Here is a 25,543-nt window from a genome sequence, read left to right as displayed (position 1 = left end):
CAAATTTCCAGTGAACCAGAATAACCTCCTATATGTCCATATTGGAGTGTTGCCCTTACAGGTATGGGTCATAGGGTCGACACCATGAAGGTGGAAATACATTAGGTCGACAGGGCTTAGGTCAACACATGAAATAGGTTGACATGGCTAAGGTCAACAGGGTCGGAAGGTCGTCATAAGCATTAGGTCGACAATGGGAAGGTAGACAACATGCCAACCTTTTGACTGTCGACCTTCCCCATGTCGACCTAATGTTTGTGTTGACCTTCCGATCATGTCGACCTTACCTATGTCGACTTATTTCAAGTGTTGACCTTTAGTGGTCAACCTAATGTATGTCGACATTCAGAGTGTCAACCTAGTGACCTTCTCACGCCCCCACCTGTGTCACTGCAGGATTCCCGACAGCCGATATCATGAACGTAAGCACAAGGGCTGCATGCCGGGGAAGGTTAGGGTCAGGCTGCGGAGAAGGAGTGTTAACATATATGGAGGATTAGGGTTAGGCTGTGGGGAGGGAGAGAGAGAGAGAGTCAGGGTTAGGCTGTGGGAGGATTAGGGTTAGGCTTCCTGCAGGGTTATTGTTAAGCTATAGGGAGGGCTAGGTTTAGGCTGTGGGAAGGGTTAGGCTGTATGGAGGGATGATTTGGTTTAGCCTGTGGGGAGGGAGGGTTAGGCTGTGGGGAGAGAGAATCAGGGTTAGGCTGTGGGGAGAGAGAGAGAGTCAGGGTTATGCTGTGGGGAAGGAGAATCAGGGTTAGGCTGTGGGGAGAGAGAGAGAGTCAGGGTTATGCTGTGGGGAAGGAGAATCAGGGTTAGGCTGTGGGTAAAGAGAGAGAGAGAGAGAATCAGGGTTAGGCTGTGGGGAGGGAGAATCAGGGTTAGGCTGTGGGGAGGGAGAATCAGGGTTAGGCTGTGGGGAAAGAGAATCAGGGATAGGCTATGGGAGAGGGGATTAGGATTGGGCAGTGGGGAGGGAGGGTTAGGGTGTCTGCAGGGTTATGGTTAAGCTATAAGGAGGGTTAGGCTGCAGGGAATGAGATATGCTGTAGGAAGGTTTAGGGTTAAGCTGTGGGGAGAAAGGTTAGGGTTAGGCTGCAGGGGGAGGGTTAGTTTTAGGATGCTGAGGGAGGGAGGAGTAGGCTGCCAGGGGGTTAAGGCCGCGGGATGGAGCAATTAGGGTGAGGCTGTATGGAGGGAAAGTTAGAAATAGAGTTAGGAATAGGGATTACAACAGTCAGGATGCCAGGGTCGTATTGTGACCGCCGGCACCCGACCTGCCAGTACAGTATATCGTACCCAACTCTATTAGCTATAGCTATCAATATGGAACAAGGTGATATCACAGCTTTGGTCCCAGAATTGTACAGTATATACAAATACCAACACCCATAGGACCTGATATTGGTTCAGACCAGAACATCCACAATACTTTCCTAGAATAGTTATAGGACCTTAGTATCAATGAGCTGTGTAGATTAGGGCAGGTCTAACAATAGGGTAGATGGGACTAAGGGCCAGATGTATCAAGCTTCGAAAAGGGATAAAATGCAGAGTGATAAACAGCCAGCCAACCAGCCCCTAACTGTCATGTTACAGGCTGGGTTTGAAAAATGACAGGTAGGAGCTGATTGACTGTTTTTTTTATCACTCTCCACTTTATCACTTTTTTTAAAGCTTGCTACATCTGGCCCTGAAGCCATCACATAGGATGATGATATGCACCTACCTATATCATAACGATGAAAATAGTATTTTCCTCAAAAAATTATGCCAATTGTCTTAGACTTGAGGGAGACATTGTGGCTCATGGTGTAGGGGATGTACACGCCCACACAGCACTGGCCACACCCACACAGCACTGGCCACACCCACACAGCACTGGCCACACCTCCTTTTCTCACAGAGTACCCACTTCAGGACTCTCCCACCAATACCTGGACAATTTGCAGGTGTGAATATAATACCGTAAGAATCACTTACCTTAAGAACCACTCTGGTATCTGTGAGCCATACTCAAAGCCTTCATCAAACCTGCGGAAATGCTCCTCAAATTCCTTTATGGTGTCATCACTGGTAGGACACATTCCTTTTCCAAACAAGGTGTCCACCACGGCGGGATACATGACATGCCTGCCAATGGGAGCGACATACTACACGTCACTTTCCTTTCCTTCTATGACTATACATTTGCATGATCACAAAAGCACATTATATGATGTATAGTGAAACGTGTGGGTGGAGGAGGAGAAATGTTACAGTGACTGTATAATTGCCATTAAGACATTGAAATGAAAACTGGTACTTGTTTCCTAGCACGGCCATAATCTTATGGATCGTGTACCTTTAAGTTAAGGTACACGATCCATACGATGGACCCGATTTCCTTTGAAATCAGGTCCATTTTGCCGGCTAGGACACAATATCGGGGGCATCGCGTCGGTCGGGACCATTAACATTGGTCCCGACGCGACCGACGCGATGCCCCCGATATTTCCATAGGCTTCAATGTTAAAAAATATTTTAACATTGAAATCGTGTCGGGAAAGGTAAAATATCGGGGGGCATCGCGTCGGTCGGGACCATTAACATTGGTCCCGACGCGATGCCCCCGATTTTTCCATAGGCTTCAATGTTAAAATATTTTTTAACATTGAAATAGTGAGAAAATGTGAAAAATGTGAAATGGGCCAATATGACCCATTTCACATTATAGATGTCCCCGTCGTCACCCCACGATAGACGCCAACCCGAAGCGTGGCGAGCGCAGCGAGCCCGCGAGGGGCGGCGGTGCGCGTCCTCCGACCTTTTGATTCCCCTACTTTCCACGTCGGCGTGGAGTTGAGAATAGAATAGTGTGGCGAGCGCAGCGAGCCACCGAGCCCGAAGCGTGGCGAGCGCAGCGAGCCCCGCGAGGAGACGCGTATAACTTCACAGGTATACGCGTCCCCTCGCGGGGCTCGCTGCGCTCGCCACGCTTCGGGCTCGGTGGCTCGCTGCGCTCGCCACACTATTCTATTCTCAACTCCACGCCGACGTGGATAGTAGGGGAATCAAAAGGTCGGAGGACGCGCACCGCCGCCCCTCGCGGGCTCGCTGCGCTCGCCACGCTTCGGGTTGGCGTCTATAGTGGGGTGGGGTGTATGCCGTAAAATTTGGGGGGGTTGGGAATATTTTACATTGAATCCAATGTAAAATCGGGTCCCAGGGACCCGATTTACATTTCATTCAATAAAAAAATCGGGTCGAAAATCGGTCGGTCGCGTCGATCGCATCGCATGCGACCAAATCGCATGCGATGCAATCGACCCGATTTTTCCGACACGACCACCCCGATGTAAATCGGTGTGGCCGTGCTAGGAAACAAGTACCTGAAAACTTTTCAGTAACAAACTATTCTAACAAAAAGAATGGCTGGTACTACAAATACCCATAGTGGTAGGCACCTGGATGACATTACACTATATTGAAACACGTAGCCTGATACATCAAGGAAGAATTTTACCTAGAACTTTCGTTATGGGCAGTGGCAGATCCAGGGGGGCTGCAGCACAGTTAAAATTTCAAATAAGGGAGCCACACCCACTACGATCAACTGTCATTCCAAACTGACTCACTGGCAGTTGGTGTGATTCCCTATTTTAATTTTAAACTGTGCTGCAGCCCCTCCTCTGGAGCGGCCATTGGCATACCTTCCAACTGTCCCGCTTCCCTGGGAACGTCACGGTTTTTGGGGACGTTCCCGCATCCTGCCCGGAGCCAGCATTGTCCCATGGTGGGGGGTGGGGCAGTTGGAAGTCCGCCCCCCCCCCCCCCCTGTCATCTGGTGAATACAGAGCCACTGGTCAGGCCCCCACAGCGGCAAAAACGGGGGTGTGTCCTTCTGGGAATGAAGCGATTTGCATGGCAAGCCCCCTTGTTGCTAAGCCCTGCCCCCTAAATTTGGGTGCGCATCTTAGGCACGCGCAGCTATCCTGGTTTACTTATTTAAAATGTTGGGAGGTATGCATTGGTTATGGATGAGTTGGTGAAGGTATGAGTTTTAGGCTATCCAATGGGTCCCCCAAAACCATCTGCCTACCTGCAGCTATTCTGGGAGAGTGCAAGCAGTCGTCGCTCCTTCTAGGGCAGTCTCCCAAGACATTGTAGGCCACATAGGGTGTGCACCTGTAAAAATAGGGACTGACTTCCTAACATTGGAACAGTTGTGGGGTATGTAAAGTTCTGATCCCTAATTTCAGTGCATCTAGCTATACAAATACATGTTCATTCTCCTTGCACTACATGGCTGTCAGACATTCCTGGTCTCCTCCTTATCTTGCCATAGAGACTGTCACTATAAGTAAATTTATACCGTTTATATTGTATAAACAAATGAATGAAGAACAATGATGACAAAATAAAATGTTCCCCTTGCCCCTGAGCCCAAGTGTAAAGGCACAATGTTTAATGGGCATTATGGTGTGTGGCACAATGTGTAATGGGCATTATGGTGTGTGGCACAATGTGTAATGGGCATTATGGTGTGTGGCACAATGTGTAACGGGCATTATGGTGTACGGCACAATGTGTAATGGGCATTATGGTGTGTGGCACAATGTGTAATGGGCATTATGGTGTGTGGCACAATGTGTAATGGGCATTATGGTGTGTGGCACAATGTGTAATGGGCATTATGGTGTATGGCACAATGTGTAATGGGCATTATGGTGTATGGCACAATGTGTAATGGGCATTATGGTGTATGGCACAATGTGTAATGGGCATTATGGTGTATGGCACAATGTGTAATGGGCATTATGGTGTGTGGCACAATGTGTAATGGGCAGTATGGCGTGTGGCACAATGTGTAATGGGCATTATGGTGTGTGGCACAATGTGTAATGGGCATTATGGTGTGTGGCACAATGTGTAATGGGCATTATGGTGTATGGCACAATGTGTAATGGGCATTATGGTGTATGGCACAATGTGTAATGGGCATTATGGTGTGTGGCACAATGTGTAATGGGCATTATTGTGTGCATAATCCTAGCACAGTCTGTCTAAGGGCTCTACCTGGTGCAGTGTGCATAATGGACACTACTGTGTGGTGTAATGTGAATTGGTGTTATTATGTGGCCATGCCCCTTCCCGATGAAGCCATGCCCTACATTTCTGCTGCAAACCTGCAAAGTCCCGATTTTTAGAGTGCAGGGTTGTTTTGCCAGCCCCAGTCAGACCCCTCTCCCCTTTCACACAGAAAACCAAATTATCGGGTCAAGCGTTTCTATTTGCTTTTCTGTGTGAAAGATTTGTAAATCCATCTGTACGGCGACCTTTACCGGTGATGTTCTCACTCTGTTAACTCCTCCCTTCTGCTTTAACTGCAAAGCCAACCTTCTAGGCCTACGAATCTACGCACTAGATAACACTGAGGCATCGGCCAAATCGCTCATCGTCAATGCAGCATAAACCACCTTACCTTACCAAGTCATAGAGATCCTCAGTGCCCTGAGTACCCAGCCGGCCTAGGTGCACAGTGAACTCACTGCACAGACGGGTCACATGATCATTCAGCCTGTTCTGTGACAGCCTCAGCTTCATCATCTCGTGGATCGCGCTGTGGGACTTGAAGAAGTTTTTCCTCTCAATGGAAGCTTTTTAAAGTGATAAAAAAAGAGAAGACGCAGGTGATTATTTGCTGGTATTTACTGCAGCACCCTGAACCTGTCGTCTATGCAGAGCGAGGGCTGTAATATTCATACTCTGATCCCGTATCATACTTAACAAGACTCCCAGCGCATCCAGGAGACTCGCAAACTTCTCCCTGACTCCTGATACACTTATACGGCGTACATGTCAACCTATGTCAACATAGAAAAAAAACCTGAAATATCAAGTTGACCCTTTTCTATGTCAACTTGTTTGGTGTCGACCCTTTTTTGTGTTGAACTTTTGGCCATGTCGACCTTTTAATCATACAAAATTGCCAAGATTTTCCTATATCGATTTAATGAAAAGATTTTTGAGCACCATCTGACAAACATTCAGGAGGTACGACTCAAACATGAACTAATATATTGGGGCATAAACATTGGTAACAAAATACATCCCATATGATGAGCGGCCTATCCTCTCTGTGCCGAGAATAAGGGGGTCATTTTGGTTGGCTGGCTAAGCAGCGCTATTTCACTGCTTAGCGAGCCTTGCAACGCCCCACACCCCACCACCGCTTTGCGAATGGATGTTTTGCATACACTGCAAACTGTCCAAATAATACTATTGGTTGATCAAACAGGAAACACAACAGTAACCTAATGCACACTATGGGTGGTATTCAATGTGAATACCGGCGAGGTGCAGCGAATCCTGTTAAGGATTCGCTGCACATTCGCCACGTTCCGGAGCCTCGCCGGCTCCGGTATTCAAAGAGTCAGGGGCTCGCTGCCCCTGACCGGCGAATATGAGCTCCTGCGGCGAACACCGAAGGGAGCCTGAGGACGGTGGCAGGCAGGGAGATGGAAGTCTCCCCGCCTGCCCCAGAATGTTTGTGGGGGGGAGGTGGGCTCTCCGGGTGCTAGGCAGTACAGGCTGCCCCCCGGGGGTGCCAGCAGGGGACCGGGTATATTCACTACACCCGATCATGCATATGTAATGATCGGGTGAAGTGAATATATGAATATCTAATGAGCGGCTCGGCTCCGGCCCCCTGCTGGCTGGTCTGTGTAAAAAAAAAAATATATATATTTTTTTTATTAAATATATATTAATGTGCTTACAGCACATTAATAAAAAATAGCATGCCCCTCCTCAGAATAAAATTCCAGATTTTTTTACACCAATTGTAAAAAACAAAACACTATTTTAAAAGTTTACCTTCCACTTCACCATAAAAAGATAGCGATTGCTACTCGGTGAATCATGGTGAAAAAAACCTTGAAATGTATTCGCCATCTGGTCATTGAATAGGGTGATTCACCGTTTTAGTCAGAAATTCGCCTTACAGCACAAAATCGCCATAAAAACCTGTTGAATCAGCCTCATTGAATACCGCCCTATGACTTACCTGTATACTGGACAGGTTTCTGCACAGCTTGTGGGAAGTTTACATTCTTGGACGTGAAAAAGGCAGATATTCCTTCATCCCCACTCACAAATGTAAGCCTGTTCCCTGCCGCCATCACTGTGAAGACCGGACCATACTGACCAAGGAAAAAAATCCACACTTCAGTCATTGTTAGAATAATGTTCTAGCACAGCCCCTTCCAAATATTAATATCTTCAGCCAAAGGTTAAGGTTTGGAATGAAACACAGAAGTACCCAACGCATTTCTTCTCCACGGAGACTTCATCAGGGGCTTTTTTTTAGTTACTGGGTGGGAATTCAAGTATGTCCAAGAAATGGAAATACCATGTTATATTTATTGTATATGCAATTTCAGACCTGTAGTTACCAAATGAGGATAACACATTGGAAATACGTTTCCGATCAGTAATATTGAGATGTGTTTATAATGTGTTAGCGTTCTATACCAGTTTCAAGGTGGTGCATGTTAGAGAGGCCTTCAGAGACTGATACTCTATATCAGATTTTTATATCTATACATATAAATTAGGAAGACATAAGCAATAGGTTGACAAGGGGAAGGCCAAGAGTAAAAAAAATTGACATGAGTTTTTCACGTTTTTTCCCCCCTCCAAAACAAGTGGCATTATATACCCTAGCATCCGCTACTGCAGGCATGGCCAAACTGAGGCCCTCCAGCTGTTGTGAAACTACACACAACAGCTGGAGGGCCATAGGGGGTTATTCTGGTTCATTCTCAAATGGACAAAACCATGTGCACTGCAGGTGGGGTAGATGTTACTTCCGCAGAAAGAGTTAGATTTGGGTGGGGGGTTTACTACAAAGTGAGATCTATATTGCAGTGTAGAAATAAAGCAGTCAGTATTTACCCTGCACAGAAACAAAATAATTCACCTAAATCTCTCTGCACAGGTTACATCTGCCCCACCTGCAGTGCACATGGTTTTGTCTATTTGAGAAGGAATTTGCTTCTGAGAGTGAACCAGAATAAGGCCCAAAGTGCCTTGCAGTAGTATACATGCTGTCTGCAGGCTATGTCCTCTCGAATGGCTGGACAAGCCTCTGTGGTGGCTGCAAAGTCGGACAATGTTTATCTCTCTCCACTCATTAATAAATGTTTATCATGAATTACAAATGTAATGTGTTCCATACAGGTGATATGACGGACACGTGAAATGCCTATTACACCACATTTTGCATCAGTCAGGGGTATGTAGTCATTTCATTCTGGAAGATAAGCTATGAAGGGTTAATCAGCCATCTTGTTTCTCTGTGAAGGGTTAATCAGCCATCTTGTTTCTCTGTGTTAATAGTCTTTGTTCCCGCTTATCTCAAGAAGTTATGTTCTGGCTTGTTTCCAGTACTCGCTTGCTTTCCCGTACTTTGTAACTTCTATGGAATAGTACATTCTGTGATTTCTCATAACTAACGAATGCTACTCCCCTGTAAGGCGACGTATAAGCCACCCCACCTCTATGTTGTTATTCCCCTACCTCTGCACCAAATATTATCCAATCATGTAATTGAACCAGTGTTGTATGTTATGTATAAATATGTCGATTTGTCATAATTAAATCAGAGCTAAACCTTGTATCTGTGGTCCTCCTCTCTGGTCATATCATATAAGGTTACGCTCTCACGGAGCTCTAAGGGGTCTTCACACTGAGGTCAAATAAGGTAATTAATAGATAAGGAAATCGATACATCGGCGCATGATCGATTTGCCAACAGAGCTGGGGGCTCGCCGCGGGATTCGAAGTTCATTCCTACACGGTTGTCAGCAGACTCCAAAAGTCTAATCTGAGACCGCTGTGAGGTTACGGACAAACTCGATCCTGAACCTATGACTCTATCCCTGGGGGATATCGGATGTCAGTTCATAGAAGTTAAAATCTTCTATCTTTGTTTTGTGTACACACTGATCTAGGATCAGATACCGTACTTGGTGTACGAAGAGACCACGGGTCTTTATCCAAATAGAACCTCATTTTGAACACCCACTATTTCATTGGCCAAATTTCTTTACTATGTTTAGTTTGAAGTATAAGTTTTTCTTATTTCAATATCCTTGTGTGATTGGTAAGTATACACACTTGTGATATCTGTATTTCTTTGTAAACCGTGCGGTTGGTAAGTTCACGCACAATAACTCTATTGTCTCATTGATTACTGTATGCCAACAGACTTGCGGACTTATGTTCTCCCCTTCGGAGTAACGCAACGTGAGGCTTCATATACAGTTTTCACATTATAACCACTGGACTCTATCCACTGTCACGTAGACAGTCTGTGGTTCCACTAACAAACCATATATAAATAACAATTTATGAGATGTCTAAAGTGAATACATGATTCTATAAGTGTTTGGATAAAGACTAACCCTCACAGTCTGCTGCAACAGGTTTTACCTGCCTCTCTGTGACGGTGCCCCTGATCTAATACACTTTGAATCTTTTCACGCTCTCATATTACATGTCAGATTATGAATGTCCACCGATAGGAAATTGCAATAGTTGCCAAAGTAGTTTAATATTGTGGTATAAGAATCCAGAATATTATTCAATATTGGTATCTGTCAACAAACAAAGGATAAGATTTAAATCCACAATTAAAACATTCTCTAATGGCACTGTGTGTGAGGCAGTCCTCATAGTAGGTTGTCACTTACGCACAGAAATCACCAGTAAATATATTGATCAACTCTATCCTTTCTTCGTGACAGATCTACCAATCAATCTTTTCACCTATCCCATTATTTGTCCAAAATCTATTGAACAAATAAAACAATTACCAGAAAGTAGCCAGATTCTAAACTTCATAGATCTTAGTGAAGATTATAGTCATCAACAACAAATCAAAAAGTGGAAAACATTCACACGGAATCATAATAGAACTGTACATAAACATGGATTCAAAACAAAGTAAAAAGACTGTAACATATCCACCTCCCCTACCTAACGAGACATGCCCACAATTCAGTGATTATTTGTATGAGAAAGAATCAGCTGGTTGTTTTGACATGAGGAAAACTGCAGTTTCCTCTACTCACAACTTCCAGAACAGTAATAAGGGTCCGCCCAATAGACAAAATAGGGGACCCCCACAAAGTAACAGGAGACCTTTAAGGCCTCCACAGAACCAAACCTTTCGTGCACCACCATACACCAGGGATTACAACAACACTGGCGCAGTTCATAAACAGACTACTTGTTTCAACTGTGGCCAGAACACACACTGGGCTAGAGATTGCCCTTTCCCTTCTCGGAAACCACAACAACCTTGCACGCCAAGACCCCAACAAGGGCTTTCCCGACAGGGTCCTACACCACCTCAAGAAAGCGTACTTTTCAGAGTTGACTGGACCGACCCTACCCATTGACGGGGCCCGGAGGAGGGTATCCCATCTTTTGTATAGTTCACTACTCACTGGGAAGATTCTCCCCTCATCACATTATATGTAGATGATAAGAAACTGTCCTTCCTAGTAGACAGTGGGGCCACTACCAGTGTTCTATGTTCCCTTAACTATGATGGTGAACTGCAAAAGACTGTTCCTATTGCACCCATAGTACCTGACATCAATTCACTCATCTCAGCCATCCCTGCAAACGCAGCTTTCTTTAGTGTCATAGACTTTAAAAAAATGCGTTTTTCAAGTATTCCTATTGACACAGAGACCCAATTACTCTTTGCTTTTTCATTTAAAGGTAAACAATTAATGTGGTGTCGTTTACCCCAAGGCTATATTGACTCTCCCGTGGTCTATAGCATAGTCCTCCAAGCCACATTGGCTCCATGGCACCCCCCCCATAGTTCTGTCCTGCTACAGTATGCAGATGATCTGCTTCTCTGTAGTGTCACCGAGGAGACCAGCCGGTTAGATGGAATCTCATTGTTAAACTGGTTAGCAGAATGTGGACACAAAGTGTCAAGAGCAAAATTGCAATGGTGTAAAACGCATGTCAATTACCTGGGTTTTGTACTCTCTGAGGGAGAAAGGAAAATCAGTCCACAACGCATACAGTCTGTATTGGGCTTGGTCACCCCAACTACCCAGAAGGATATGTTGTCTTTCTTGGGTATGGTAAGTTACTGCAGACAGTGGATTTCTGATTGTTCCTATTATGATAATATCTTGAGACAATGCACACTCAAAGACAAACCCAAGGTTATACAATGGTCAGATGAAATGTATTCTGCATTTAAAAAAAATTGAAAGAAATGTTAGTACAGAGTCCCGCGCTTGGTCTCCCGGACTATATGTTATCATTTCACTTGTTTGCAAGGGACACATGTACAACTATGGCGGGTGTACTGACCCAACTTCATGGAGGCAAAATGCGCCCAGTCGCATTCTTTTCAAAGGTAATGCCTGTCACTGTGCAAGGAATGCCAGCTTGTCTTCGAGCACTGGCTGCCTGTGCAATGGTTGTTGAGATGTCCACATCACTTACATTAGGACATCCCACTGTGTTACATACCACACATAATGTCCTCTCCATCCTCAAAGGTCTACACACACAACACATGTCTGCCCAAAGACTCAGCGGCTATGAAGTACTCCTACTAGGGAATCCTTCTCTCACTGTAAAATACGCAACAAACTCAGAAGGACCTGTCCCTGTACTAAACGCACTTTTAGGTCTTAAAGGACCTGACGACTAGGCGCCGCCTCAACATGACTGTACTCTGACAATTGACTCAGAAACTTCACCCAGACAAGACATGTCGACTGTGCCTATTCCCGATGCCGACATAATATTTGTTGACGACTCCTGCAGCCGTCCCAATGACAACACGTACCAGGCAGGATATGCAGTGGTTAAACTTCCAAACACCACCCTTGAAGCAAAGACAGTCCCCTTACAGTCAGCACAAGCTGCAGAACTCATTGCACTCACTCGAGCTTGTCACATTTACAAAAACAAACCTGTCACAATTTACACAGACTCCAAATACGCTTACGGAGTTGTTCAGGCAACGCCGAGGCTTCACTGGCGCTGATGGGAAAGGCATATCACATGCGCAACTCATCACAGATCTCTTACACGCAATTACATTACCATCTCAAATTGCCATCCTTCATTGTAAAGCACACACTGGAGGAAAGGATGATATCAGCAAGGGCAACGCTCTCGCTGATACCGCTGCTAAACGTGCTGCCACTATAACAACATATAACCTCACTCTTGCTGTCATCTCGCCTCCTTCGCTAGATGATACATACCTACTGACAGAATTACAGGCTGCTGCCTCTAATTCAGATCTATCAGATTGGACATATCCAATACTGCAGAAGAATCCACGGACTGGATTAATCTGCAAAGAGGGGAAACCATGTATACCCCAAACCAGTGCATCATTGTTCATAGTACATTACCACGGAGTAGGACACCATAGTATAGTAACAACTACTTTACTCCTCTCCAATGATTTCTACATTACTAATGCCAAAGAACTTGTAAAACAGTACATCAGTAGATGTATAGTGTGTCTTAGAAACAACCCAAACAACCCAAATAAAGCAAGACACCAACATCTAGAATACCCAACCACACCTTTCACACATCTTCAAATAGATTTTACACATATCAATAATGCAGGAAGCTTATCCCACTAAATCAGAAGATGCAAAAACAGTAGCCCGCATACTCACGCGAGAGATCATTCCGCGCTGAGGATGCCCGCTCCAAATCAATAGCGATAAAGGTTCAGCCTTCACAGCCAAAGTCACAGCAGAACTAGTCAAAGCACTGCAAATAGAATGGAAGTTTCACATTCCATATCACCCACAGAGAATGACTCCACAAAAGACTCTAGGTTACTCCCCCTTTGAAGTACTGATGGGCAGACCTTTCCCCACTCCCTGGGCAAAGAACCCTTTAGTTACCACAGAAGGAGACTTAGAAATAATAAGAGAAGAGTATGTCAGATCCCTAATACAGAAACTTAATGAAGTTGAACAAAATGTTATCTTTAAGAATCCTTCTCATCCACAGATACCCACTCACCCATTTAGGGTTGGAGACAAGGTCGTTGTAAAGATCCTACCCAGAAATAAACATCCAGGAGATTTCACCTACGGTCCAGAAACAGAAGTGGTCGCGGTTACCAGGACGACTGTCCTCACCGACGAAGGACCAACGTGGATCCATGCATCCAGAGTGAAGAAAATTCCACCTCCACCACACGTCAACACAGAGGTCGACACCGATCCCGAGACTGACACAGACGGGACGAGAGAGGTAATAACGAGGGCCAGTGGCTCTGACCTCCAACTTGGAGAAGAACTGCCGGTTGGAAGTGACGAGGAATCAGAAATACAACATTCTGAAGCCGAGGACAACGACATAGGACATGATTCCCTCCACCTTAGCCCTAGCGACTTTACTCGGGCTTGTTCTTTATAACTGTTTTGCTGAAGTTGATATTACTCAGAATGATGGACGTTTTACCTTCTGGTATAATTCTTCTAGTACAACTGTCGTTACTTTTATATTTTCTTATTGTGATATTGTACTTTGTTCAAATAATCAAGGCGGCAACCGAGGAGAACCACCATTGCCATGGCTGTGCAATGTTCACCATACTCCACACGCAGTAAGTCATGTATATGTCTGTGTCACCAGCGCTTACTGGGGAGATTCTTGCAACTCATGGGGGGCTGTTGGGTGGAACACTAGAGCAGATACTACTGTTTTTGAGAGCAGCCAAGACTGGGGATATTGCCCCGATGTTGGCCTCCATAAATGGTCCCATGGTCGATCCTTACTAACCCGTATGTCCCTACGAAAAAAGGGCACTTGCAATAGCCAATTTATCATTAACCTAGAAAACCCGGCCCCCGGCGATGCCGGACTATATGTCATGGGCAAATATCAATCAGGAGAAAGCGGGGGCCCAAGGGGAAGATTTCATTTAAAAGACATGTATGATAACCCAGAATACACCGCCCTCAAAACCACTGTAAAACCTAAAACACCACCATCATTCTTTAAACCACATGTCACTACTTTTAATGAAATGTTAGCCATTAACAACCCCACTTACGAAGACACTATAGCCATAGAGACTGGGTTATCTGACGTAAATTATTGGCTAGAATGGATGAAATATAATGCACGTAAAGTTAATCAAACTGATTGTTATGTGTGTGGAAAATCCAGACCCCACTTGGGTACGGTGCCCCTACACATACCTTCAGACCAAGATAAATGTTTCTTTAGCCTGTATACTGATACTATTGTAGAAGAAACCAAATGTGAACAATGGAAGAAAGAATATCCCATAATGGTAAAGAATACCAATCCTGGTAGTACCATAACCATTTATCCTGGTAATTATACATGTTATTACTCAAACAGCACTGCACAAAACACTGTAGATCTGAAATTGTTTCCTGATGGGTATTGTGCTGAACGAAGACATATCAGTATACCCACCATGAAAAAATCATTAGGAGACATTTATTTTATTTGTGGAGACATGAGACTCAGGACAAAGCTGGATAATCCTTGGAAAGGAGAGTGTGCCCTGGCAAAGATCATTATGCCCATACACATTCTCCCAGCCGATTTGCCTGAGCCTCCTCCCACAGATAAACCTACCACAAACTCCAGAAACAAAAGAGAAGCTCCAAAGGAAAGCTTCGATCCACACATATACATAGACACTATTGGTGTTCCCCGGGGAGTTCCTAAAGAATTTAAGGCTCGTGATGAGGTCGCTGCCGGCTTCGAGTCCCTGCTTCCCCAGGTAACCATCAATAAAAATGTGAACTGGATAAATTACATATATTATAATCAACAGCGCTTCGTTAATGATACTAGGGACGCTTTGAAAGGTATTGCTGAACAGTTAGAAGCTACATCACAAATAACATTTCAGAATCGCATGGCTTTAGATATGATGCTTGCCGAGAAAGGAGGAACCTGTGTGTACATAGGTAAGGTTAAATGATTGGAAACACGCACTAACACAAATAGGCATATTTATCCTCATTATAATTATTGTACTTATGATAGTAGGATATTGTGTCTTTCCCATATGCAAGAAGATTGGTTCCAAGTACCTGGATAATGTAACACCTGCTATGTACACTGATCTTGCCAAAAGCCCTCCCTCACCAGAAGATTATGGTGAATATGTCAAAATTCACCGTACCAAACAAGATGCCATCTATAAGAATCAAATTGTCTAAAAAGGACATTGATTCTAAGAGGGGATTGAAGGGTTAATCAGCCATCTTGTTTCTCTGTGAAGGGTTAATCAGCCATCTTGTTTCTCTGTGTTAATAGTCTTTGTTCCCGCTTATCTCAAGAAGTTATGTTCTGGCTTGTTTCCAGTACTCGCTTGCTTTCCCGTACTTTGTAACTTCTATGGAATAGTACATTCTGTGATTTCTCATAACTAACGAATGCTACTCCCCTGTAAGGCGACGTATAAGCCACCCCACCTCTATGTTGTTATTCCCCTACCTCTGCACCAAATATTATCCAATCATGTAATTGAACCAGTGTTGTATGTTATGTATAAATATGTCGATTTGTCATAATTAAATCAGAGCTAAACCTTGTATCTGTGGTCCTCCTCTCTGGTCATATCATATAAGGTTACGCTCTCACGGAGCTCTAAGGGGTCTTCACACTGAGGTCAAATAAGGTAATTAATAGATAAGGAAATCGATACATCGGCGCATGATCGATTTGCCAACAGAGCTACAGAGACTAAATGAACTTATTCCCACTCGGCAGCCTAGAACAATATACAGCGGATGTGTACAAATACTGCTTTATTCAGAGTGTTTCAGTGCTGTGCAGACTGTATAGCAGCTGCAGGGGAAGATGTATGACTACTGTACGTAGGTTATAGTAATGACATTCACATATGGAAATAATGGAAGGCGAGGACAAGGTCTGAGCTGTGTGGAGGCAGCTTGGAAAGTCCATGAACTGGGGCAAAGGGGAAAATTTTCATTTATTTTACAGGAACATAGCATGATGAAGCAGAAATGGCAGAGAATGGAAGGCAGCGGTCATGATAAAGGAGACAGACGGGGTTCAAAGAGAAGAGTCACTCAGAACTAAGGGAAGAGGGAAGGGCTAAAAGATTAGGAAAATGAGCTTTGCCGATACTTTGCTCTGTGCTGCGCAGGCGAGTTAAGCAAAAGACTGTGTGGTCAACAGGAAGTGGACCAGGGATGGGGATCTTTTGTCCCTCCAGCTGTTGTTGAACTACACATCCCAGTTTTGCTATTTGGCCAAGCTAAAACTGTTGCAAGGCATGCTGGGATATGTAGTTCAACAACAGCTGGAGGGACAAAGGTCTCTTCATTTTAAATGGCATTTCTAGGCACCCAGGGTAGTCCCTAGGCCAGGCATGTCCAAACTATGGCCCTCCAGCTGTTGTGAAACTTCAAGTCCCATCATGCCTTGCTATTAGGGAATGCTAAAACTATGGCAAGGGCCAAGGCATGCTGGGATATGTAGTTTCACAACAGCTGGAGGGCCACAGTTTGGACATGCCTGCCCTAGAAACCATTCTCAGATCGCTTACCTTTAAGAGGCCCAACCATCCAATTCCCAGTACAGAACACCGTAAGCCTTGGAATCTACATAGGAATCAGCCACCATATTATAAGCATAACGCCTGGATCATCCCCCTCCTTGTCTCTACCCTGCTGCCATCCCTACCGCTCATAGCACATCAGCATTGAATGGCAAGGGGGCATATTTATTGCACCAAAATTGCTGCTGTTTTCAGAGGATCGCCAGCATTTAAGGAGGGAATGTGGGCGATATCTCCCATATATGACGCAATTCCTCCAGAAACCAGGCCCTGCCCGCTAACGCCACCAGAAGATGGCATGAGCTTATAGTAGTGGTATGCCTAGGTCGATACCTTGAAACATAGACATGGTCAACACGAAAAAAGGTCGACATGAAGTTTTTTAATAAAGGTGGTTTTCCATAGTTTACTATGCAAGTGGGCATAGAGGGGCAGATGTATTAAACTTTAACAAGAGATAAATGCAAGGGTGATAAGGAGAGATAAACGTCCAGCCAATCACCTGCTAACTGCCATGTTACAGGCTGTGTCTGAAAAAAGTCAGTAAGGAGCTGATTGGCTGGACGTTTATCTCTCCTTATCACCCTTGCATTTATCTCTTGTTAAGGCTTAATACATCTGCCCCAATGTGAGAATATAATTGTGTGCCAAGCGCAGTTAGCCACGCGAGGGTATGTGGTACACTTACATGGTGTCCACACAGACATATGTCGACATAGAAAGCAAAAACGTGAAAAACACATGTCGACCATAAGTATGGTATAGAATAGCAGCGTGGACAAACATCCCGGCCATCGATTAATCAAAATCATAGATGGTTTATGGCCGATGTTGAGGAGGTTTCCCTCCATTGATGGCACCGCAAAACCGATGTTTTGACACCAATTAAGTCCCGTCCCCAAGTTCTGATTGGCCAAAGGGCTAGTCAGTCAAAGAAAAGGGATGACTGTTGATAGTTTATTACTATTAATGGCCGATTGCAGCATCGCCATCGATGGCAACTATCGATGGCGACTGCACCGGTGGCGACCCCTGGGACAAACAAGGTTCTTAGTAAATTTACCCCTATGGGATAAAATTACTTAAGCTTCCAAAAATAAAAAGAGAGGTGGTGATTTTGTCCATAGCAACCAGAAATGTCTAGAAAATGATAGACAGAATCTGATTGGTTGCTATGGACAACATCACCTCTTTTTTTTTTTTTTAGAAGATTTGCAGAATGTATCCCTAGGACTCTGGAAGCCTGGATATCAGCAGATACGGGCAGAGATATAAATCTGGTATCTGTGGCTGGCCTGATTGGTGTAATAAGAAGTTGCACAATATCGGTAACGGTCACCAGAATGTATTATCAGGAAGGCCGCATATAAATGTCACCCAGACACTGAGGTCATAAAACCTGTAGATTAGTCTGTGCCACTGGCCAAATGTGCAAGTAGCTCCAACTATGGGGGTTATTCTGGTTCACTCGCAAAGGCACAATCTCTAATGGACAAAACCATGTGCACTGCAGGTGGGGCTGATGTAACATGTGTAGAGAGAGTTACATTTGGGTGTTTTATTGTTTCCGCCCAGGGTAAATAATATAAAAATAAATGTATTTTTACACTGCAATATAGATATCAGTTTGAAGTACAGCCCCCGCCCCAAATCTAACTCTCTCTGCACGTTACATCAGCCCCACCTGCAGTGCATATGGTTTTGTCCATTAGAGAGTGATTGTGCCTTTCCGAGTGAATCTATACCTCTCAACATCACCCTCTACAGGAGGGACACAATGCTCTGCTCCGGGAATTCCCTATTAATGTATGATTGTCATCACCTGTGGTGAAACGCCATTCTTAGCAATTAACTTGTTCAATACAGGTGATGGCAATCATACATTACCAGGGAAGTCCAGGAACAGAGCATTGTGTCCCTCCTGGAATTTTGGAATGGGTCATGTTGGGACTTATACGAATCAGAATAACCCCCTATGTGCAAATAGGTCAGGTAGCAATCCCCTGCTTATACTGTACATGTGTATGTGTGCATATATATGGATAATGCGGTGGTAACCTGTATATATTTGGGTTCATTTTTAATTAACCATTCTGTGATCACAGCTTTCTCATGCACCCTAGGTAAGCTCATTTATCTTAAACATGTGACAGCTGCCCCCTTAGTGCTAATTCAGGGGTTGTGTTGGTGATTCACTTTTAAAAGCCATAAGGTAATTGGCAGATTAGCTTTAAATCAGGAAACGAGCACATGTTATTTTTAGCTATAATTAGGGATGGCCATCGGTGCAGTCATCATCGATGGTGATTCTGCAACCAGCCATTGATAAACTCAAAAGTCATAAACTACGTGATGGATAACCATCGATAGTTTTAGCTATCGATGGTTATCCATCATCTTTGACTGAATGGGTGGAGCTATGCTCCGTGTCTCAACACATTGGAAAAACAAAACACACATCGGTTCTCCTTTGCCATCGATGTAGGGAAACTATCTGGAAACTATAAGAACCATGGTCCATCTCACCCTGTTACGGTCTGGTAGAAATCGGAAAGAAATGGTAGGACTCTCAGTGGAGAATGCAAATTTGTGCTGTGTTGGAGATAGCGCAGGGAAACCTTTGGTACTTGTTTCCTAGCACGGCCACAATCGCGGGCATCGGGTGTCATTTTTAGTGGTATACAACGCGACCGACGCGATGCCCTCGATTTTCCCATTGAAATGCATTGAAAACTGTCAAAATCGGGTCGGTCGCGTCGTATGCGGCTAAAAAAGGCTTAAATGGTCCAGACGCGATGCCCCCGATTTCCCCATAGGAAACAATGTTAAATGGCTCAATGTACCCGCGATGCCCCCGATTTCCCATAGGAAACAATGTTAAATGCCTCAATTTCACCAAATCATCATAGGGAACAATGGTAAATGGGCCAGAAAGCCTCCAAAACACCCCAGAACAGTGAAATGTCCCCCCAAAAGTAGTTTACGCCACCCCACGATCAACGCGAACCCGAAGCGTGGCGAGCGCAGCGAGCCCGCGAGGGGCGTCGGTACGCGTCCTCCGACCTTTTCATACCCCCACTATCCACTTCGGCGTGGAGTTGAGAATAGAATAGTGTGGCGAGCGCAGCGAGCCACCGAGCCCGAAGCGTGGCGAGCGCAGCGTGCCCCGTGAGGGGCCGCGGATACCTTCACAGGTAAACGCGTCCCTTCGCGGGCTTCACAGGTATCCGCGTCCCCTCGCGGGGCTCGCTGCGCTCGCCACGCTTCGGGCTCGGTGGCTCGCTGCGCTCGCCACACTATTCTATTCTCAACTCCACGCCGACGTGGATAGTGGGGGTATGAAAAGGTCGTAGGACGCGTACCGCCGCCCCTCGCGGGCTCACTGCGCTCGCCACGCTTCGGGTTTGCGTTGATCGTGGGGTGGCGTAAACTACTTTTGGGGGGACATTTCACTGTTCAGGGGTGTTTTTGGGGGTTTCTGGGCCATTTACCATTGTTCCCTATGATGATTTGGGTAAATTGACCCATTTAACATTGTTTTCTATGGGAAATCGGGGGCATCGCGGCTAAATTGAGGCATTTAACATTGTTCCCTATGGGGAAATCGCGGGCATCGCGTCGCGGCCATTGCACCCGATTTTTTAGTGCATGCGATGGCCGCGATGCCCCCGATTTTTCCTCACGATGCCCACGATCATGATCTTTGTGGCCGTGCTAGGAAACAAGTACCAAACCTTTATATTGATCCAGCAGCAATAGTATTGTGAGGTTTCCCGGAGTAGACCCTAGGGTTCAATACAACCATATTACCCTCTTCCTTTTGTGGTCCTCTGCGCTATCTCCAACACAGCACAAATTTGCATTCTCCACTGAGAGTCCTACCATTTCTTTCCGATTTCCACCAGAGCCTAACAGGGTGAGATATTACCTGTTCCTAATATAGGACATTATATCTGAAACAAAGCTTTTAATGAATTATAACTCTGAAGCCGACTATGCTGAATGAACTAATTCATTTTATTGTATCCACTCAACAAGTGTTTGTTTATTTGTTTATTTTTTTATTCATTATTGTCTATATTATCTAATCGATTAAATTTTTTATAGAATTTTTTAAAATATGCTCTAGTAATGAATTGATGAATTCTGTATGATCAATCCAATCGTGTGGCGCTCTCTTTTATATACACCATTGACTACAAATTCAATTGTGTGTATATAGTTCTATATTAATCTTCTTCAAATTGAACAATTGCCAGATTGTTAGTTGGGAGCAGCCTTTATTAGTTTTTTTTTTTAATGATTATGATTTAACCGATTTAATCGGTACAATTAATCAATCAATTATTGGAACGTTCTTTATTTTGGTTTTGCGCCCGATTGCTTTTTTGTTAAAGTTTGTTTTCTTTTTTATTTTAAAGTCCCCTGTGAGCGCCTTTGTTTCTTAATAAAATATATGCATCTCTCTCTCTCTCTATTTTTTATTTATTTAATTAATCGGTATACGGACTCACCATAGATTGACTCTAGGTCGACAGTCATAACGTCGCCAACTATTGGTCGACAGTCAAAAGGTCAACAGGGTCCAAAGGTCGACAGCCAAAAGGTCAACATTGAAATGGTCAACATGAAAAAGGTCGACATGCATATTTTTTTTCGAGCTGGCATGTGCCGACAGGCGGTATTTCATACCCTACCATCCACTAGGGCATGGAGAGAGAATATAATAGTGTGCCAGGCGTAGTGAGACACCAAGCCCGAAACACAGTGGGCGCAGCAAGTTATGTGAGGGTACGGGTTACACTAATTGGATATCCATGTCGACAGTTGTTGACATAGACACAACAAAAGTGAAAAAAAATCATGTCTACCTTTTCATGTCGACCTTTTTCAATGTCGACATTATGATCCTGAGTGATAACTTTTTAAAAGATGTATGGGGTTTAAATCCTGAATATATTGTAAATGACTTTTACAGGGGGGCTGGGTGACCTCACCGATCGGTTCAGTGTCAGGGGTGCCGAGAGGGGGGGAGCAGGTACAGTTTACCCGGGCCCGGGCCTGTCAGGGGGGCCCCGGTCTGGACACACTTTTTTTTATTTGGTGGCGAGTGCGCCAGGTCTGAGTGCGCCAGAGTCAGATTGGGAGTGCGGATGTGGGCTAACGTGGGCTGGCGTGGGGGCAGCAGCATCACAGAGGTCCTTCCGCTCTCCAACTCCAGGGCCTGCTGAGCCCGCCACGTGACTTGGGAGTTTATCGTGGCTCGGCGACAGGAGGATACTTAGGGTAGGTAGTCCCTGGGTGCCGGGAGCAGCTGGGTCAGAGAGAGGCTGCCTTCCGTCGGAGTACCACCCACTCTGCAGAATCCAGCCCGCCCCGCTCCCCACATTCCTATCCCAGCCACCACCAGCAATATCAGGTGCCAGTGTCATGCCTCCGGCCTAGCAAACCCAGACTTGGTTCCCCACCCATGTCCAGGTCAATGTGTTCCAAGGTGGAAGGTGGGTGGCTGGTTGCTCTGTGTCTGCTGCCTCCCTGCATGCTGCTGGGGCTGAGATCCGACTCTGGAAGTCAGCATGTAACCTCTGGCAGAGCATGTACTGTCTCCATGAAAACGAGCGTGTTAACCCCTGGCAAAGCATGTAACCCATGTCAGAGCATGTAAATCCATGGCAACGAGCATGTTAACCACTGGCAAAGCATGCAACCCCTGGCAGAGCATGTACTGTAACTCCATGACAATGAGCGTGTTAACCTTAGGCAAAGCATGTAACCCATGTCAGAGCATGTAAATCTTTGGCAATGAGCATGTTAACCCCTGGCAAAGCATGTAACCCATTTCAGAGCATGTAAATCCATGGCAACAAGCATGTTAACCCCTGGCAGAGCATGTACTATAACTCCATGACAACGAGCGTGTTAACCCCTGGCAAAGCATGTAACCCATGTCAGAGCATGTAAATCCATGGCAACGAGCATGTTAACCCCTGGCAGAGCATGTACTTTAACTCCATGACAATGAGCGTGTTAACCCCTGGCAAAGCATGTAACTCCATGGCAACGAGCATGTAAATCCATGGCAACGAGCATGTTAACCCCTGGCAAAGCATGTAACCCATGTCAGAGCATGTAAATCCATGGCAACGAGCATTTTAACCCCTGGCAGAGCATGTACTGTAACTCCATGACAACGAGCGTGTTAACCCCTGGCAAAGCATGTAACTCCATGGCAACGAGCATGTAAATCCATGGCAACGAGCATGTTAACCCCTGGCAAAGCATGTAACCCATGTCAGAGCATGTAAATCCATGGCAACAAGCATGTTAACCCCTGGCAGAGCATGCAACCCCTGGCAGAGCAGGTTAATCCCATGGCAAAGAGCATGTTAACCCCTGACAGAGAATGGTAACCCCTGGCATAGCATGTAACTCCAGGCAGAGCATGTAAACTTATGGCAATGAGCATGTAAACCCTTGGCATCAAGCATGAAGCCCAGAGCAACGAGCATTTAGGTAAGCAGAATTTACAGTATGTGGCATAATATGTGTGGTATTGTATGTAATATGTAATTGCATATTATGCCAGTGTGTGGCATAATATGCAATGAGCATTACAATGTATGGAATAATGTGTAATGGGCATTACGGCAAGTGGAAAATATGTAATAGGTAATACAGTGTATGGTATAATGTGTACTGGCCACTACGGTGTGTGGCATAACATGTAATGAGCATTATGGCATGTGGTATACTAATGGGTGTGTGACATGTGTAATAGGCATTACGGTGTACATTTTTGTCCCTACCTGTATCCACCTTGGAAGCAGTGGCCTAACAAGGGTCCGCAGAGTGTGCAGGGAGCTGCAAGTGATATCGTTAATGATATCACTTGCAGAGATGTTTGTATCTATCTCTATGATCTATCTAGACCAGTGGTGGCAACAGGCGGCCCGCGGGCCGTATGCGGCCCGCGAGCCGCTTAGGTCTGGCCCGCCGATCTGACATATATTAGTATGACAAGCGGCCCGACTATAGCCGCTTGTCATTGGTTGGCGCAGCCGCGTCACCGCGTCCCCTCCCACGCTCCCAGAAATGCTGTGCACGGCATGCACAGACGGACATTAACGGCAGCTGTAACAGAGTGTCGCCGCGTACCCTCCCAGGCTCCAGGAAGTTCTGTGCGTGGCAGGCACAGACAGGCATCAACAGTGGCGGCAGCAGTATTAAAGTTTTTCCGCGTCCCCTCCCAGGCTCCCTGAATCGTGTGCAGGGCGGGTGCAGCAGGATTTTTGACATGCACATCTATGAGGTGGCAAAACGGCTGCTAAGTAAGCAACAGGCAAATACCCGCACACAGTGTATGTATATATATATATATATATATATATATATATATATATAAGTGGTGGACGAACCGGCACTCACTCTCCTGGGTAACTGCCCGGGTGTCCGCGGTGGTGTGTGGATACTGTGGGAAGGATCCGCATCACTCCAGAGGCCTTGGTCAACAAGTTTTGGTACTCTTTACCTAGAACGATGCCCGCGATTTTTTATAGAAATGCATGTTAAAATGTAAATCGCGTCGGTCGCATTGCATGCGACCAAAAAAATCGCATGCGATGTGACCGACGCGATTACCGCGATTTTACATAGGGAACATTGTTAAATGGCTGCCTCGCCACACTTTCTATTCTCAACTCCACGCCGACGTAGATAGTGGGGGTATGAAAAAGTCGGAGGACGCGTACCGCCGCCGCTCGTCACGCTTCGGGTTGACGTTGATCGTGGGGTGGCGTTAACAATTGGGGGGCCATTTCACACTTGAGGGTGGCTATTTGGGGTCTGTGGGCCATTTAACATGGTTCCCTATGTAAAATCGGGTCAATTGGGCCATTTAACATTGTTCCCTATGTAAAATCGCGGTAATCGCGTCCGTCGCATCGCATGCGATTTTTTGGTCGCATGCGATGCGACCGACGCGATTTTTTACCTTGCGATGCCTAAGATCAAAATCGTGGGCGCCGTTCTAGGTAAAGAGTACCCAAGTTTCTTTTTAATGAAAGTACAGGTACTGCATGCGATGAGCGGGTTGACGTTAAATCTATAATGTATAAGTGTGTGTGTGTGTGTGTGTATATATATATATTCTGTATGTCTTGTAACATTCATAACAAATATTATTGATTAAAAATCTTAAAGCATTTTGTGATTATGTGTGCGGCCCTCGAATATTTTCTGGTTTTGATAAGCGGCCCCTCAGCCAAAATAGTTGCCCACCCCTGATCTAGACAGTACGAGAGAGAGAGAGAGAGAGAGAGAGAGAGAGAGAGAGAGATAATTTGAGCATTATAGTCTCTCCACATCTCTGAATAGGTTGCACAAATGAACTGCTTTCTGATGCACTCTGCATGATTCTGAACAAGCCCCAGATATACTACATTCATAGTTGCAAATGTCTGTAAATAAGAAAATGAATGAGATAATACTTGCAGCATTCAATACCATCATAACCTCCCATAATAACCCTGTTACAGGGTCAGCAGCCACCAGCAGGGTCGGGAGCTGCTGCCCACTGCCGATCAGGTGCATGCTGCCATTTACCTGCTGCCTGGCTCTCTCTATGAAATCCAGGGGGGCTTTTCCCATCTCCAAGGCGACCCCCAGCCAGGGTATCCATCCCCGAAGGCAGGGAGGGGACCGGTGGCTCTGGGGCCTCATAGAAAGAAGGCATCTCGCCAGGAACCCGGCCAGGAGAGCCAGCAGGACCCCCAGCACGGTGACGGGCACAGGGAGGACCTCCTCCAGCATCACCTCCCGCCGCCAGCCAGCAGCCGACTGGCACAGAGGCACCTGTCAACTCACAGAACCTGACAGGTCGTCACGTCACACATAGGGCGTGGCCAAAGG

The 25,543-nt window shown here is 45.4% G+C and overlaps 1 protein-coding gene and 1 long non-coding RNA gene across 2 annotated transcripts in view; one reads left to right on the top strand and one right to left on the bottom strand.

Moving 5' to 3' along the window:
- CYP39A1 (cytochrome P450 family 39 subfamily A member 1) overlaps positions 1-25,538 on the bottom strand; it is a 56,298-nt gene extending 30,760 nt beyond the window's left edge. The window contains exons 1-4 of the mRNA XM_083178677.1: positions 25,238-25,538; positions 7,049-7,184; positions 5,465-5,639; positions 1,984-2,133 (exon numbers count right to left, since the gene is read on the bottom strand). Of these exons, the coding sequence (XP_083034803.1) occupies positions 1,984-2,133; positions 5,465-5,639; positions 7,049-7,184; positions 25,238-25,444 (668 nt within the window). The 5' untranslated portion in view covers positions 25,445-25,538. The remainder of the gene's footprint in view (positions 1-1,983; positions 2,134-5,464; positions 5,640-7,048; positions 7,185-25,237) is intronic.
- LOC146064799 (uncharacterized) lies at positions 8,318-15,644 on the top strand. Its single transcript, XR_014471854.1, has 2 exons — positions 8,318-8,746; positions 13,069-15,644. It is a non-coding gene; the product is annotated as an uncharacterized LOC146064799 (long non-coding RNA).
- Positions 25,539-25,543: the final 5 nt, after the last annotated feature.

Source organism: Crinia signifera, chromosome 3 (genome assembly GCF_055691185.1).
Source record: "Crinia signifera chromosome 3, ASM5569118v1, whole genome shotgun sequence".
Taxonomy (NCBI): Eukaryota; Metazoa; Chordata; class Amphibia; order Anura; family Myobatrachidae; genus Crinia; species Crinia signifera.
Note: the sequence above shows the minus strand (reverse complement) of the source record. Positions and strands in the feature narration are given on the sequence as shown.